General features: G+C 41.2%; 1 protein-coding gene across 1 annotated transcript in view; it reads right to left on the bottom strand.

Moving 5' to 3' along the window:
* The window catches only part of LOC123991484 (YLP motif-containing protein 1-like), a 56735-nt gene that overhangs the window by 19035 nt on the left and 24098 nt on the right, over positions 1-13602 (bottom strand). Inside the window, exons 13-19 of the mRNA XM_046293102.1 lie at positions 13161-13321; positions 10940-11002; positions 7820-7939; positions 6415-6591; positions 4324-4407; positions 4026-4109; positions 3529-3612 (exon numbers count right to left, since the gene is read on the bottom strand). Of these exons, the coding sequence (XP_046149058.1) occupies positions 3529-3612; positions 4026-4109; positions 4324-4407; positions 6415-6591; positions 7820-7939; positions 10940-11002; positions 13161-13321 (773 nt within the window). The remainder of the gene's footprint in view (positions 1-3528; positions 3613-4025; positions 4110-4323; positions 4408-6414; positions 6592-7819; positions 7940-10939; positions 11003-13160; positions 13322-13602) is intronic.

The following is a 13602-nucleotide window of genomic DNA, read 5'->3' as shown; positions in this document are numbered from 1 at the left end:
CTACCTAGCATGTCTGTCCACTGTACCTGTAAACTACCTAGCATGTCTGTCCACTGTAAACTACCTAGCATGTCTGTTCAATGCAAACTACCTAGCATGTCTGTCCACTGTAAACTACCTAGCATGTCTGTCCACTGTACCTGTAAACTACCTAGCATGTCTGTCCACTGTAAACTACCTAGCATGTCTGTTCACTGTAAACTACCTAGCATGTCTGTTCACTGTAAACTACCTAGCATGTCTGTCCACTGTACCTGTAAACTACCTAGCATGTCTGTCCACTGTAAACTACCTAGCATGTCTGTCCACTGTAAACTACCTAGCATGTCTGTTCAATGCAAACTACCTAGCATGTCTGTCCACTGTAAACTACCTAGCATGTCTGTCCACTGTACCTGTAAACTACCTAGCATGTCTGTCCACTGTAAACTACCTAGCATGTCTGTTCACTGTAAACTACCTAGCATGTCTGTTCACTGTAAACTACCTAGCATGTCTGTCCACTGTAAACTACCTAGCATGTCTGTCCACTGTAAACTACCTAGCATGTCTGTCCACTGTAAACTACCTAGCATGCCTGTTCACTGTACCTGTAAACTACCTAGCATGCCTGTTCACTGTAAACTACCTAGCATGTCTGTCCACTGTAAACTACCTAGCATGTCTGTCCACTGTACCTGTAAACTACCTAGCATGTCTGTCCACTGTACCTGTAAACTACCTAGCATGTCTGTCCACTGTAAACTACCTAGCATGTCTGTCCACTGTAAACTACCTAGCATGTCTGTCCACTGTAAACTACCTAGCATGTCTGTCCACTGTAAACTACCTAGCATGTCTGTCCACTGTAAACTACCTAGCATGTCTGTCCACTGTAAACTACCTAGCATGTCTGTTCACTGTAAACTACCTAGCATGTCTGTTCACTGTAAACTACCTAGCATGTCTGTTCACTGTAAACTACCTAGCATGTCTGTTCACTGTAAACTACCTAGCATGTCTGTTCACTGTAAACTACCTAGCATGTCTGTTCACTGTAAACTACCTAGCATGTCTGTTCACTGTAAACTACCTAGCATGTCTGTCCACTGTAAACTACCTAGCATGTCTGTCCACTGTAAACTACCTAGCATGTCTGTCCACTGTAAACTACCTAGCATGTCTGTCCACTGTAAACTACCTAGCATGTCTGTCCACTGTACCTGCAAACTACCTAGCATGTCTGTCCACTGTACCTGCAAACTACCTAGCATGTCTGTCCACTGTAAACTACCTAGCATGTCTGTCCACTGTAAACTACCTAGCATGTCTGTTCACTGTAAACTACCTAGCATGTCTGTCCACTGTACCTGTAAACTACCTAGCATGTCTGTCCACTGTACCTGCAAACTACCTAGCATGTCTGTCCACTGTAAACTACCTAGCATGTCTGTCCACTGTAAACTACCTAGCATGTCTGTCCACTGTAAACTACCTAGCATGTCTGTCCACTGTAAACTACCTAGCATGTCTGTCCACTGTACCTGCAAACTACCTAGCATGTCTGTCCACTGTAAACTACCTAGCATGTCTGTCCACTGTAAACTACCTAGCATGTCTGTCCACTGTAAACTACCTAGCATGTCTGTTCACTGTAAACTACCTAGCATGTCTGTTCACTGTAAACTACCTAGCATGTCTGTTCACTGTAAACTACCTAGCATGTCTGTTCACTGTAAACTACCTAGCATGTCTGTTCACTGTAAACTACCTAGCATGTCTGTTCACTGTAAACTACCTAGCATGTCTGTTCACTGTAAACTACCTAGCATGTCTGTTCACTGTAAACTACCTAGCATGTCTGTTCACTGTAAACTACCTAGCATGTCTGTTCACTGTAAACTACCTAGCATGTCTGTTCACTGTAAACTACCTAGCATGTCTGTTCACTGTAAACTACCTAGCATGTCTGTTCACTGTAAACTACCTAGCATGTCTGTCCACTGTAAAAACTACCTAGCATGTCTGTCCACTGTAAAAACTACCTAGCATGTCTGTCCACTGTAAACTACCTAGCATGTCTGTCCACTGTAAACTACCTAGCATGTCTGTCCACTGTAAACTACCTAGCATGTCTGTTCACTGTAAACTACCTAGCATGTCTGTTCACTGTAAACTACTGTAAACTACCTAGCATGTCTGTTCACTGTAAACTACCTAGCATGTCTGTTCACTGTAAACTACCTAGCATGTAAAACTACCTAGCATGTCTGTTCACTGTAAACTACCTAGCATGTCTGTTCACTGTAAACTACCTAGCATGTCTGTTCACTGTAAACTACCTAGCATGTCTGTTCACTGTAAACTACCTAGCATGTCTGTTCACTGTAAACTACCTAGCATGTCTGTTCACTGTAAACTACCTAGCATGTCTGTTCACTGTAAACTACCTAGCATGTCTGTTCACTGTAAACTACCTAGCATGTCTGTTCACTGTAAACTACCTAGCATGTCTGTTCACTGTAAACTACCTAGCATGTCTGTTCACTGTAAACTACCTAGCATGTCTGTTCACTGTAAACTACCTAGCATGTCTGTTCACTGTAAACTACCTAGCATGTCTGTTCACTGTAAACTACCTAGCATGTCTGTCCACTGTAAACTACCTAGCATGTCTGTCCACTGTAAACTACCTAGCATGTCTGTCCACTGTAAACTACCTAGCATGTCTGTCCACTGTAAACTACCTAGCATGTCTGTCCACTGCAAACTACCTAGCATGTCTGTCCACTGTACCTGCAAACTACCTAGCATGTCTGTCCACTGTACCTGCAAACTACCTAGCATGTCTGTCCATTGTAAACTACCTAGCATGTCTGTCCACTGTAAACTACCTAGCATGTCTGTCCACTGTAAACTACCTAGCATGTCTGTCCACTGTAAACTACCTAGCATGTCTGTCCACTGTAAACTACCTAGCATGTCTGTCCACTGTAAACTACCTAGCATGTCTGTTCACTGTAAACTACCTAGCATGTCTGTTCACTGTTCACTGTAAACTACCTAGCATGTCTGTTCACTGTAAACTACCTAGCATGTCTGTTCACTGCAACGACATGGAGTGTGACCATATCAAATGGACTAACAGGCTTCTGGTGCAGGCCTCTCCAAACCGGTTTGTGGAGAGCTACTGTCCTGTAGGTTTATACCAGGGCTCTCCAACCCTGTTCCCAGAGAGCTACTGTCCTGTAGGTTTATACCAGGGCTCTCCAACCCTGTTCCCGGAGAGCTACTGTCCTGTAGGTTTATACCAGGGCTGTCCAACCCTGTTCCCAGAGAGCTACTGTCCTGTAGGTTTATACCAGGGCTGTCCAACCCTGTTCCTGGAGAACTAACATCCTGTAGGTTTTCACTTCATCCCTAATCTAGCACGCCGGATTCCAATAATTAGCTGGTTGATAAGATGTGAAAACCTACAGGAGATTAGCTGTAAGGGCATGTTTAGGAACATTGAACACCACCTATGAGGGCATGCTGACTGGGTCCTACCTTAACGTCTTCTTCCTCCTCCTCCTTATTCTTCTTGGGCTTCTTCAGCGACTCATCATCAGGGTTGAAGTCTTCCATTTCAACCTTCAAATACAAAATGTTTCTATTGAATTTGGTGTGGCTCCTCCTGTAGCTCAGTTGGTAGATTACTGCGCTTGTAAACGCCAGGGTAAAATGTACGTACGCACCGACTAATTCGTCACTTTGGATAAAGAGCATCTGCTAAAATGGCTTCTAGAACACTTCTAGAATTCTAGAACACTTCTAGAATTCTAGAACACAATTACAGCCACACAAGAGGATAAAGTGCATCTAACATCATGGAGGACAGCACCGACGGGTCCTTGTTCCCTGGTCCTCTGCCATAGAGGACTAGGTTTCACTCTTACAAACAGGAACCCAGAACCTAGCAGTATTTCATCAGGTCTCAATTAATAGAAAACCATTAGTCCGACATGTTGATAAAATAAAAATGTGTGTGTTCCCGTACGACATACCTCCTCAATAGCAGCATCCTGAAGCAGGGAACGGACATCCAGCCGCATCATGTGACGCGGTGACGACTCCCAGTTACTGGACATCTATATAGACAACCAGAAAATGAATATATACACACACTTATGGACTGTCCCCGTTATATACACTGAATAAAAGTATACAGAGTACAGATAAATGAATAGAAACAATATGTATGGTCTATCACTGTCATTATCAATACCTTGAGAAATAGGACACCTGATGCTATTGAAAATTTATTGAGAGCTCTGCGCTTGTTGACGCAAGAACGCCCAGTACCTTTTGAATATCCCTCATCTTCCGGCCGTGGGCGTTTCTTTTAGCGCAAGTCTGATAGTCTGCCGAGATTTCAGCCAAGTACACCTAAGAAAATAAACATTTACACGTTTTATAATATACAGTACCTTGCAAAAGTATTCAGACCCTCTTGAATTTCTTCACATTTTATTGTGTTACAAAGTGGGATTAAAATGGATTTAATTGTATTTTATTTAAAAATAATAATTCTAAAACAAAATAAAAAATAAAAACGAAACAAACAAAAAAATAGTCGTTGCTTAAGTATTTGGCCCCTTTGGTTATGCAAGCCTAAATTAGTCCAGGAATCAAGTTTGGCTTAACAAATCACATGAGTTACATGGACTCACTGTGTCAAATAATAGGAGTTTTTGAATGACTGACCCTTCCTCTGTCACCCATAAAACATCTGTAAGGTCCCTCAGTCAAGTATTCAATATCAAGCACAGCTGCAACTAAAAAGACCAGCAAGATTTTAATCATTCGTATATATTGAACCACACATCGAAACTGAGCTGCAGGACAGGAATTAAACTGCTCAGGAACATCACCATGAGGCTATTGGTGATTTTAAACCAGCGACAGAGTTCAATGGCTGTGCTGGTAAAACACTTATGGATAAATAACATTGTAGTGACTCCAGAATAATGACAAGAGTGAAAAGAACATAAATATATAGAATAAAAAAATATTCCAAAACATGCATCCTGTTTTGCAAACAAGGCATTAAAGTAACACTGCAAAAAAAAACACAGGAATAAACTTTTAGTCCTAAATGCAAAGCCTTAAGTTTGGGGCGAATCCAACGACACATTACTGATTTTCTCCTTATTTTCAAGCACGATGTTGGCTGCACCATGGAATGTATATACTTGACATCGGAAAAGACGGAGGGCTTTCAGAATAAAAAGAAACTGGATGGAGTTAAGCACAGGCAAAATCCTAGACGAAAAACCTGCTTCAGTCTGCTTTACACCAGTCACTGGGAGACTAATTCACCTTTCAGCAGGACAATAACTTAAAACACAAGGCCAAAAATCTACACTGGAGTTTCTTACCAAGACAGTGAATGTTCCTGAGTGGCCAAGTTGATTTTTGACTTAAATCTGCTTGAAAATCTATGGCAAGACATGAAAATTGCTATCTAGCCATGATCCCCAACATCTTGACAGAGCTTGAAGAATTTTTAAGAAATATTGTGCAAACCCTCTTAGAGACTTAGGAGCTGAAAAATTTGCAACGACTATATTTTAGTAATTTAATTTCTATTAATCGTTAAAAGAAATGTGAATTTTTCGTCACCTTGACAAGAGTATTTGTGTAGATTGTCGACATGAAAATACAATATCTGTTCTAATATCAACACTAGGACACTTAAAATGAAGTAATTTGATTTGAATTTGTTTACCCCCCTTTTTCTCCCCAATTTCGTGATATCCAAATTGGCGGTCCTTCTGTAGCTCAGTTGGTAGAGCATGGCGCTTGTGACGCCAGGGTAGTGGGTTCGATTCCCGGGACCACCCATACGTAGAATGTATGCACACATGACTGTAAGTCGCTTTGGATAAAAGCGTCTGCTAAATGGCATATATTATTATATATATATTATTAGTTACGATCTTGTCTCATCGCTGAAACTCCCCTACGAACTCGGGAGAGGCGAAAGTAGAGAGTCGCGTGTCCCCCGAAACACGACCCTGCCAAACCGCACTGCTTCTTGACACACTGCTCGTTTAACCCCGGAAGCCAGCCACACCAATGCGTCGGAGGGAACACCGTCCAACTGACGACCGCGATGTCAGCTTGCAGGCGCCCGGGCCCGCCACAAGGAGTCGCTAGAGCACGATGAGACAAGGACATCCTGGCCGGTCAAACCCTCCCCTATTCCCGGATAACGTTGGCCCAATTGTGCTCGGCCCCATTGGTTTCCCGAACCCGAGGCGCCAGAGCACCGCGATGCCTTAGACCGCTGTGCCACTCGGGAGGCTTGGGCGTGAATTCTAAACGGTATCCTAGTTTGCAAATACATCTCTTTTTTTATATTTCAAGACATGAAAACAAACATTAACTCACCTCGAAGCCTTTAGTCTTGGCAGCACTCCAGAACTGATCAAAGTATTTAACCCGGTCATTGATAGCGTCGATGATGATGAAAGGGAAGAAGCCGTCGTCTAGGGTCTTCCTGAATGTTTTCAGCATGCTGTTCCTGTACGTGTCTTCCATCTCCGCTTCGTACTCGTATTCCAGACACTGACAAAAGGAAAATGTTAGGAATTGAATAAAGGAAAATTACATAAAAATAACAAATAAATAAAATCACCTGGATTGATATTACATTACATGTAAATAAAGGAACATTAAATTATTATTATTATTATTTTTTAAATCACCTGGCAAAGCCTGTGTAAACTACATTGAGCAAATGGTAGCTTCAGTGAGCCATTATGTAATACATGCCTAGGTGTCTTTAGGCCTTCTTTGGCTGCATTTACACAGGCAGCCCAATTCTGATCGTCTGCCCAATTATTGGGAAAAGAGACGATCTGAATTGACAAAAGACCAATTAGTGGAAAAATATCAGAATTAGGCTGCCTGTGTAAATGTAGCCTTTTAGGCCTACAGTCATCTATCTACAGAGCGATAGTATCTGACTAAACTAGATAGTAGTGGTGCTCTATAGTCATTGGCTTGGACTGAAATAGGTGCCGGAACTCATTTTGAGTGACGGTACGGGTTTATATTTTTGGTGCAGGAACTCTTCAATATGTTTCATCTAACATTCTATAAGAGATACAGGAACTCAACATACAGTAGGAACAGAGAGGATTAAAATGGCTTGGAACAGAGAAGATTAAAATGTCTCCACACAGGAACAGAGAGGATTAAAATGTCTTCACACAGGAACAGAGGGATTAAAATGTCTCCACACAGGAACAGAGAGGATTAAAATGTCTCCACACAGGAACAGAGAGGATTAAAATGTCTCCACACAGGAACAGAGAGGATTAAAATGTCTCCACACAGGAACAGAGAGGATTAAAATGTCCCTACACAGGAACAGAGAGGATTAAAATGTCCCTACACAGGAACAGAGAGGATTAAAATGTCCCTACACAGGAACAGAGAGGATTAAAATGTCCCTACACAGGAACAGAGAGGATTAAAATGTCTCCACACAGGAACAGAGAGGATTAAAATGTCCCCACACAGGAACAGAGAGGATTAAAATGTCCCTACACAGGAACAGAGAGGATTAAAATGTCTCCACACAGGAACAGAGAGGATTAAAATGTCTCCACACAGGAACAGAGAGGATTAAAATGTCTCCACACAGGAACAGAGAGGATTAAAATGTCTCCACACAGGAACAGAGAGGATTAAAATGTCTCCACACAGGAACAGAGAGGATTAAAATGTCTCCACACAGGAACAGAGAGGATTAAGTGAGTAGGTCAGAGGGAAAGCAGAAAGGACAGACCTTAAGTTTGACTCGTTTCCCTGTATCTTGGTCCTTCTCCATCTTCTCCACCTCCGTCATGAAGTAGTCGTCTAACCCCAGCACTCTGGGTGGAGCCCCTCCACACTCCACCTCCTTGTCCTTAACCCGCGCAACAACATTTAACATTTTAGTCATTTAGCAGATGTTCTTATCCAGGGAGATTTACAGTTCGTGCATTCAATTTAAGCTAGCTAGGTGGGACAACCATACATCACAGTAAGTCAAAACTTTTTTTCAATAAAGCTGCTATGAGCTAGTAACGACGACAAGGTATTTGTAAGTCGCTCTGGATAAGAGCGTCTGCTAAATGACTTAAATGTAAATGTAAATGATTTCAGTGAGTGAAGTTTCAGGAAGTGACGTGTTTTGGGCAAAAGATGAAGAAGACTACGGTGGGTTTGCGGAAATTGAAATCAATGTTTGTTTACAATGAGGGGCAGGTATTTGTTATCCTGACTGCTGTGCTCTCGTAAGCTCGCGAGATAGTGGATAAGAGCGTCTGCTAAATGACTTAAATGTAAATGTAAATAAGGACAATCCAACGAGGCTATGGACAGTGGAGTCTGAAATTATTGACACCCTTGACAAAAAAATGTAGTAATAATGACTGTAAAAAAAATAATTCAAATAGTGAGCTCAAAAACATTTGGTAAATTATATTATTTTATACTAATACAAATGCTCAGAGAAATACATTTTGTTTAACTAGTAGTAATTGTTTTCCTCAAAAAAATGTAGGGGGTCAAAATTATTGACACAATACTTTTTTATATGTAAAGTAGTAAAAAGTGTGGTATTTGGTCCCATATACATAGCACGTAATGTGTTATAGCAAACGTGTTGGATGCATTTACAGTTAATGTTGATTGGTTGTTTCAGATTATTTCGTACCCAATATAAAATTATGTTAAATAATGTAGTGTGTCATTTTGGAGTTACTTTTATTGTAAATAAGAATAGAATATAAATAATGATGAGTGAGAAAGTTACAGATGGTCAAATATCACACGACCAAAACAACCTCTTACCATTACCCATAACAGGGGAGGTTAGCATGTTATATCATACCCCCAAGACATGCTAACCTCTCACCATTACAATAACAGGGGAGGTTAGCATGTTATATCATACCCCCAAGACATGCTAACCTCTTACCATTACAATAACAGGGGAGGTTAGCATGTTATATCATACCCCCAAGACATGCTAACCTCTCACCATTACCAATAACAGGGGAGGTTAGCATTTCATATCATACCCCCAAGACATGCTAACCTCTTACCATTACAATAACAGGGGAGGTTAGCATGTTATATCATACCCCCAAGACATGCTAACCTCTCACCATTACCAATAACAGGGGAGGTTAGACATGCTAACCTCTCACCATTACCAATAACAGGGAGGTTAGCATGTTATATCATACCCCCAAGACATGCTAACCTCTCACCATTACAATAACAGGGGAGGTTAGACATGTTATTACCAATAACAGGGGAGGTTAGCATTTCATATCATACCCCCAAGACATGCTAACCTCTCACCATTACAATAACAGGGGAGGTTAGCATGTTATATCATACTCCCAAGACATGCTAACCTCCCCTGTTATTGTAATGGTGAGAGGTTAGCATGTCTTGGGGATATGATATATGTATATACTGTATTTTAGTCAATGCCACTCATTGCTCATCACCAATATTTATATTTCTTATTTTTATTCTTTAACTTTAGATTTGTGTGTATTGTTGTGAATTGTTAGATATTACTGCACTGTTGGAGCTAGGAACACAATACCAATAACATTTATATTTAATTTGAATAAATTTGTTAATTTGAACTAAGCAAGAGCTGCTAAATCATTTAGTTTACATATCACCTACATCTTGTCTAGGCTACTGTAGACTATATGAAATGAGCTGTAGGCCAATCAGGGGCTCTACTATCAGCTACCTGCCTTTATCTAAGCAAAGTTGAACTACAATCACAAATCCAGATTTTAGTCTGAAATGACAAGTCAATCTCGCAAATAGGCCATTTATAACTGTTTGTAGTCTTAACATCTGGCACATCGTAACGGCACAATCGCTAGAAAATTGTTTAAGCTCGTCCTGAAACTCTTCCTGTCGGGATTTATTTACGATTATAAACCTGGTTCGAGCCCTGAATGCTGATTGGCTGAAAGCCGTGGTATATCAGACCATATACCACTGGTATGAAAGAAAAGATGTATATATGTGTTTACTTTAATTATGTTAGTAACCAGTTTATAACAGCAATAAGGCACCTCTGGTTTGTGGTCTATGGTCAATATACCACAGCTAACAGCTGTATCCAGGTACTCCGTGTTGCGTCGTGTCTAAGAACAGCCCTTAGCCGTGGTATATTGGTCATATACCATACCCCGTTGTGTCTTATTGCTTAATCATAGCAGTTAAATGAGTTAAATTGACATCCATTGATGTAAAATGATCTGGCGAGTTTAATCAGGATGAATGGTCTTTTCTCTTGTTACATTTTACATTCCTTTATTACACCATATGGCATAGCTCTGAATAATGACTATTTTGATGGAAAACCAGTTACTATGATATTCCTTCTTAAAATTGTCTCTATAACTTTATGGAAAAAAAGGTTTATTGTCTAAATATGGAAACTCGTCTCTTACTGTGAAAAAAAAAACCCAACCGTGGGCTAGTTTTCAGGCCTTATATGGGCATGTTTTGAGTGTTCATTGGGCAAACTTTTTTAGCTCGTCCTGGCAACCCTATGATTTATAAGTCTGATGCACTGATTGGTTAAATAACGGTGTGCCGTAGGATCGATGACATGGGCGACACATCATTTAGGAATCACGCCGGTCGGTCGCACGCGCATGAGGTGGTACTTCAGGCAGGTCAAACTGTTTTAGGTGTACAGAACCCCCCCCCCAAAAAAGGTTGGGAACCACTGATTTAGAACAATAGTCTTCCCTTCCAGTTGTGCTACTGGTCAACAGGAAACACATGACAGGAAATACCATTTAATCCCAGATGAGTCAACACTACCACAACCGAAAAAGCAAAGCTCAAGACGATGGTGACTTTAGGTTCTACTCACCCGTATCAGCTTGGCCACATGACTTTTACCACTTCCTGGTAGGCCTCTCATTATGATGACGATCTGAGAAAACACCATTATAGAAGTTATGGAACTCACTCATGCAGCAGACAATTATCTGGGAATATACTGGGGGATATGTGATATGTGTCTACTCCTGTTGTACTTGTATTGGCCTAACGGGTTGAGGATATTATCCTGGCAACACATTTCTTATTTGTCCCTGAGAGGGACAGGTAGCCTAGCGGTTAAGAGCATTGGGCCAGTAACCCCCAAAAAACATTTTTTGGGGTTCAAATCCCCGAGCTGACAAGGTGAAAAATCGTTCGATGTGCCCATGAGCAAGACACTTAATCCTAAATTAATCTTGAAAAGATGTATTAAATTGAATGAGAAAATAAGTGAATGAAGTGTCAATAAAAGTTGTATTGAATTGAATAAGGAAGTTGGTGAATTAAGTCAGGGGACACACTATACGGCAAGGTGGGCGGTGCTACACGGCAAGGTGGGCGGTGCTACACGGCAAGGTGGGCGGTGCTACACGGCAAGGTGGGCGGTGCTACACGGCAAGGTGGGCGGGGATTTCAAACGGAGAATGATAGATGCCTTTAGTGGCAAAAACAACATTAGCATGGACACCGCCATTGAGGGCTTCCACCATTTTAATGTAGTCAACTGGGTGCTTCTACACCTGCATTGCTTGCTGTTTGGGGTTTTAGGCTGGGTTTCTGTACAGCACTTTTGAGATATCAGCTGATGTACGAAGGGCTATATAAATACATTTGATTTGATTTGACTTCCAACTTCACTGGCTGAACCCTCCTGATGAACTCGTTGGGAGTCATGTCCAACCGGGTCATCAGGAGGGATCAGCCAATCGGGAAGAAGACAATTGACTCAAAGGCACTGCTAATGCTGTCAGAGACACTATAAGAGAACAGATACAAAGATGAGTCGAATCATCTCTATGGGTTCAATGTACAAGAACTGTCCGATACGGGTCCAGATTCAACCCAGAACCCCCCTCTCCCGTCTGTAGTCTGAGCACCAGTCGTTTTAACTAACATTCCACTCCTGTCATTTGTCAAAATACTTCCTGTTCATATCCCAAGTCTTTGGCAGATGTAAACTATAAAAGTATAAACCCACCAGCGTAAAAGTATGAATGGAGGTTCCCATCATTTGTGTTTGTCAAACGGCAGCCGAGCATCGATGATCGTGTCCCCAGAATTACGACCCTCGATTGGAAAGGAGCATCAAGCTCATCGCCGTGCACTTTCAGCACCCTGTGAAGTTCTTCACACCTTATGATATGGGTATTGTGTACAGATTGATGAGGATTTATTTTATATTTTATTTTGTAATCCATTTTTAGAGAAAGGCTGTAATGTAACAAAAACGTGGGAAAAAAAAGTGAAGGTTTCTGAATCATTTACGAATGCTGTCCAAAAAAGATAACTAGGGCCAAATCTACAGGTGACGTAGTTTATCTTTCTGCTCACCAAGCGAGGCGGTTTTTTGTTGTGCGTGGAGGTCAATGAGAGTGTCGAATTTGGTCGACAATAAAAAAAATAAAAAAAATGTATGACTTATTTGCTACATGATCGAATAGATGTTTCGTAATGTTTACGTCGTTACGAGTGTACTTATATAACAGTTGGGACACGTGACATCGGAGTTGTACCCATTGTTCAAATGTTTATCTGCCCTCTCATTGGCTAGAATGGTCCCACCTGATCTAGCCCCCAGCCCTCCAGCCTTAATTGTTAATGGCACCTACAGTATCATCACATAACGGATCTGGCCACTACAGATCTGGCCACTACAGTATCATCACATAACGGATCTGGCCACTACAGATCTGGCCACTACAGTATCATCACATAACAGATCTGGCCACTACAGTATCATCACATAACGGATCTGGCCACTACAGTATCATCACAGATCTGGCCACTACAGTATCATCACATAACGGATCTGGCCACTACAGATCTGGCCACTACAGTATCATCACATAACGGATCTGGCCACTACAGTATCATCACATAACGGATCTGGCCACTACAGTATCATCACATAACGGATCTGGCCACTACAGATCTGGCCACTACAGATCTGGCCACTACAGTAACAGATCTGGCCTGCACATATAACAGATCATTTATGGTGAAGTGTGAAGTGATTAGGAGTGAGTGAGCGAGCAGCCATTTATTTGCACCCTTTCTGGACGAGTGTCTCGGCCTGGTAGTTTGAGAAGATCCTCCACGTTCTTGGTCTCCGGTTTCTTCTCGATCCTGGAAGGAGGAGCAGCCGATGGGGGAGGAGGGTGGGACGACGTGGGGCCTCCTCCTCTCTCTTCTGGGTAACTCCTCCGTTCGCCTGGACCACAGGACGGGACAGCCAGTAGAAAAAAGAAACAGATAACACTGTTACTAATATATTACTAATATACTAATACTATACTAATATACTAATACTACACTAATATTACTAATATACTAATACTATACTAATATTACTAATACAATACTATACTAATATTACTAATATACTAATACTACACTAATATTACTAATACACTAATACTACACTAATATTACTAATACACTAATACTACACTAATATTACTAATATACTAATACTACACTAATATTACTAAT

The sequence above is a fragment of the Oncorhynchus gorbuscha genome, linkage group LG12 (assembly GCF_021184085.1).
Source record: "Oncorhynchus gorbuscha isolate QuinsamMale2020 ecotype Even-year linkage group LG12, OgorEven_v1.0, whole genome shotgun sequence".
NCBI lineage: Eukaryota > Metazoa > Chordata > Actinopteri > Salmoniformes > Salmonidae > Oncorhynchus > Oncorhynchus gorbuscha.
Note: the sequence above shows the minus strand (reverse complement) of the source record. Positions and strands in the feature narration are given on the sequence as shown.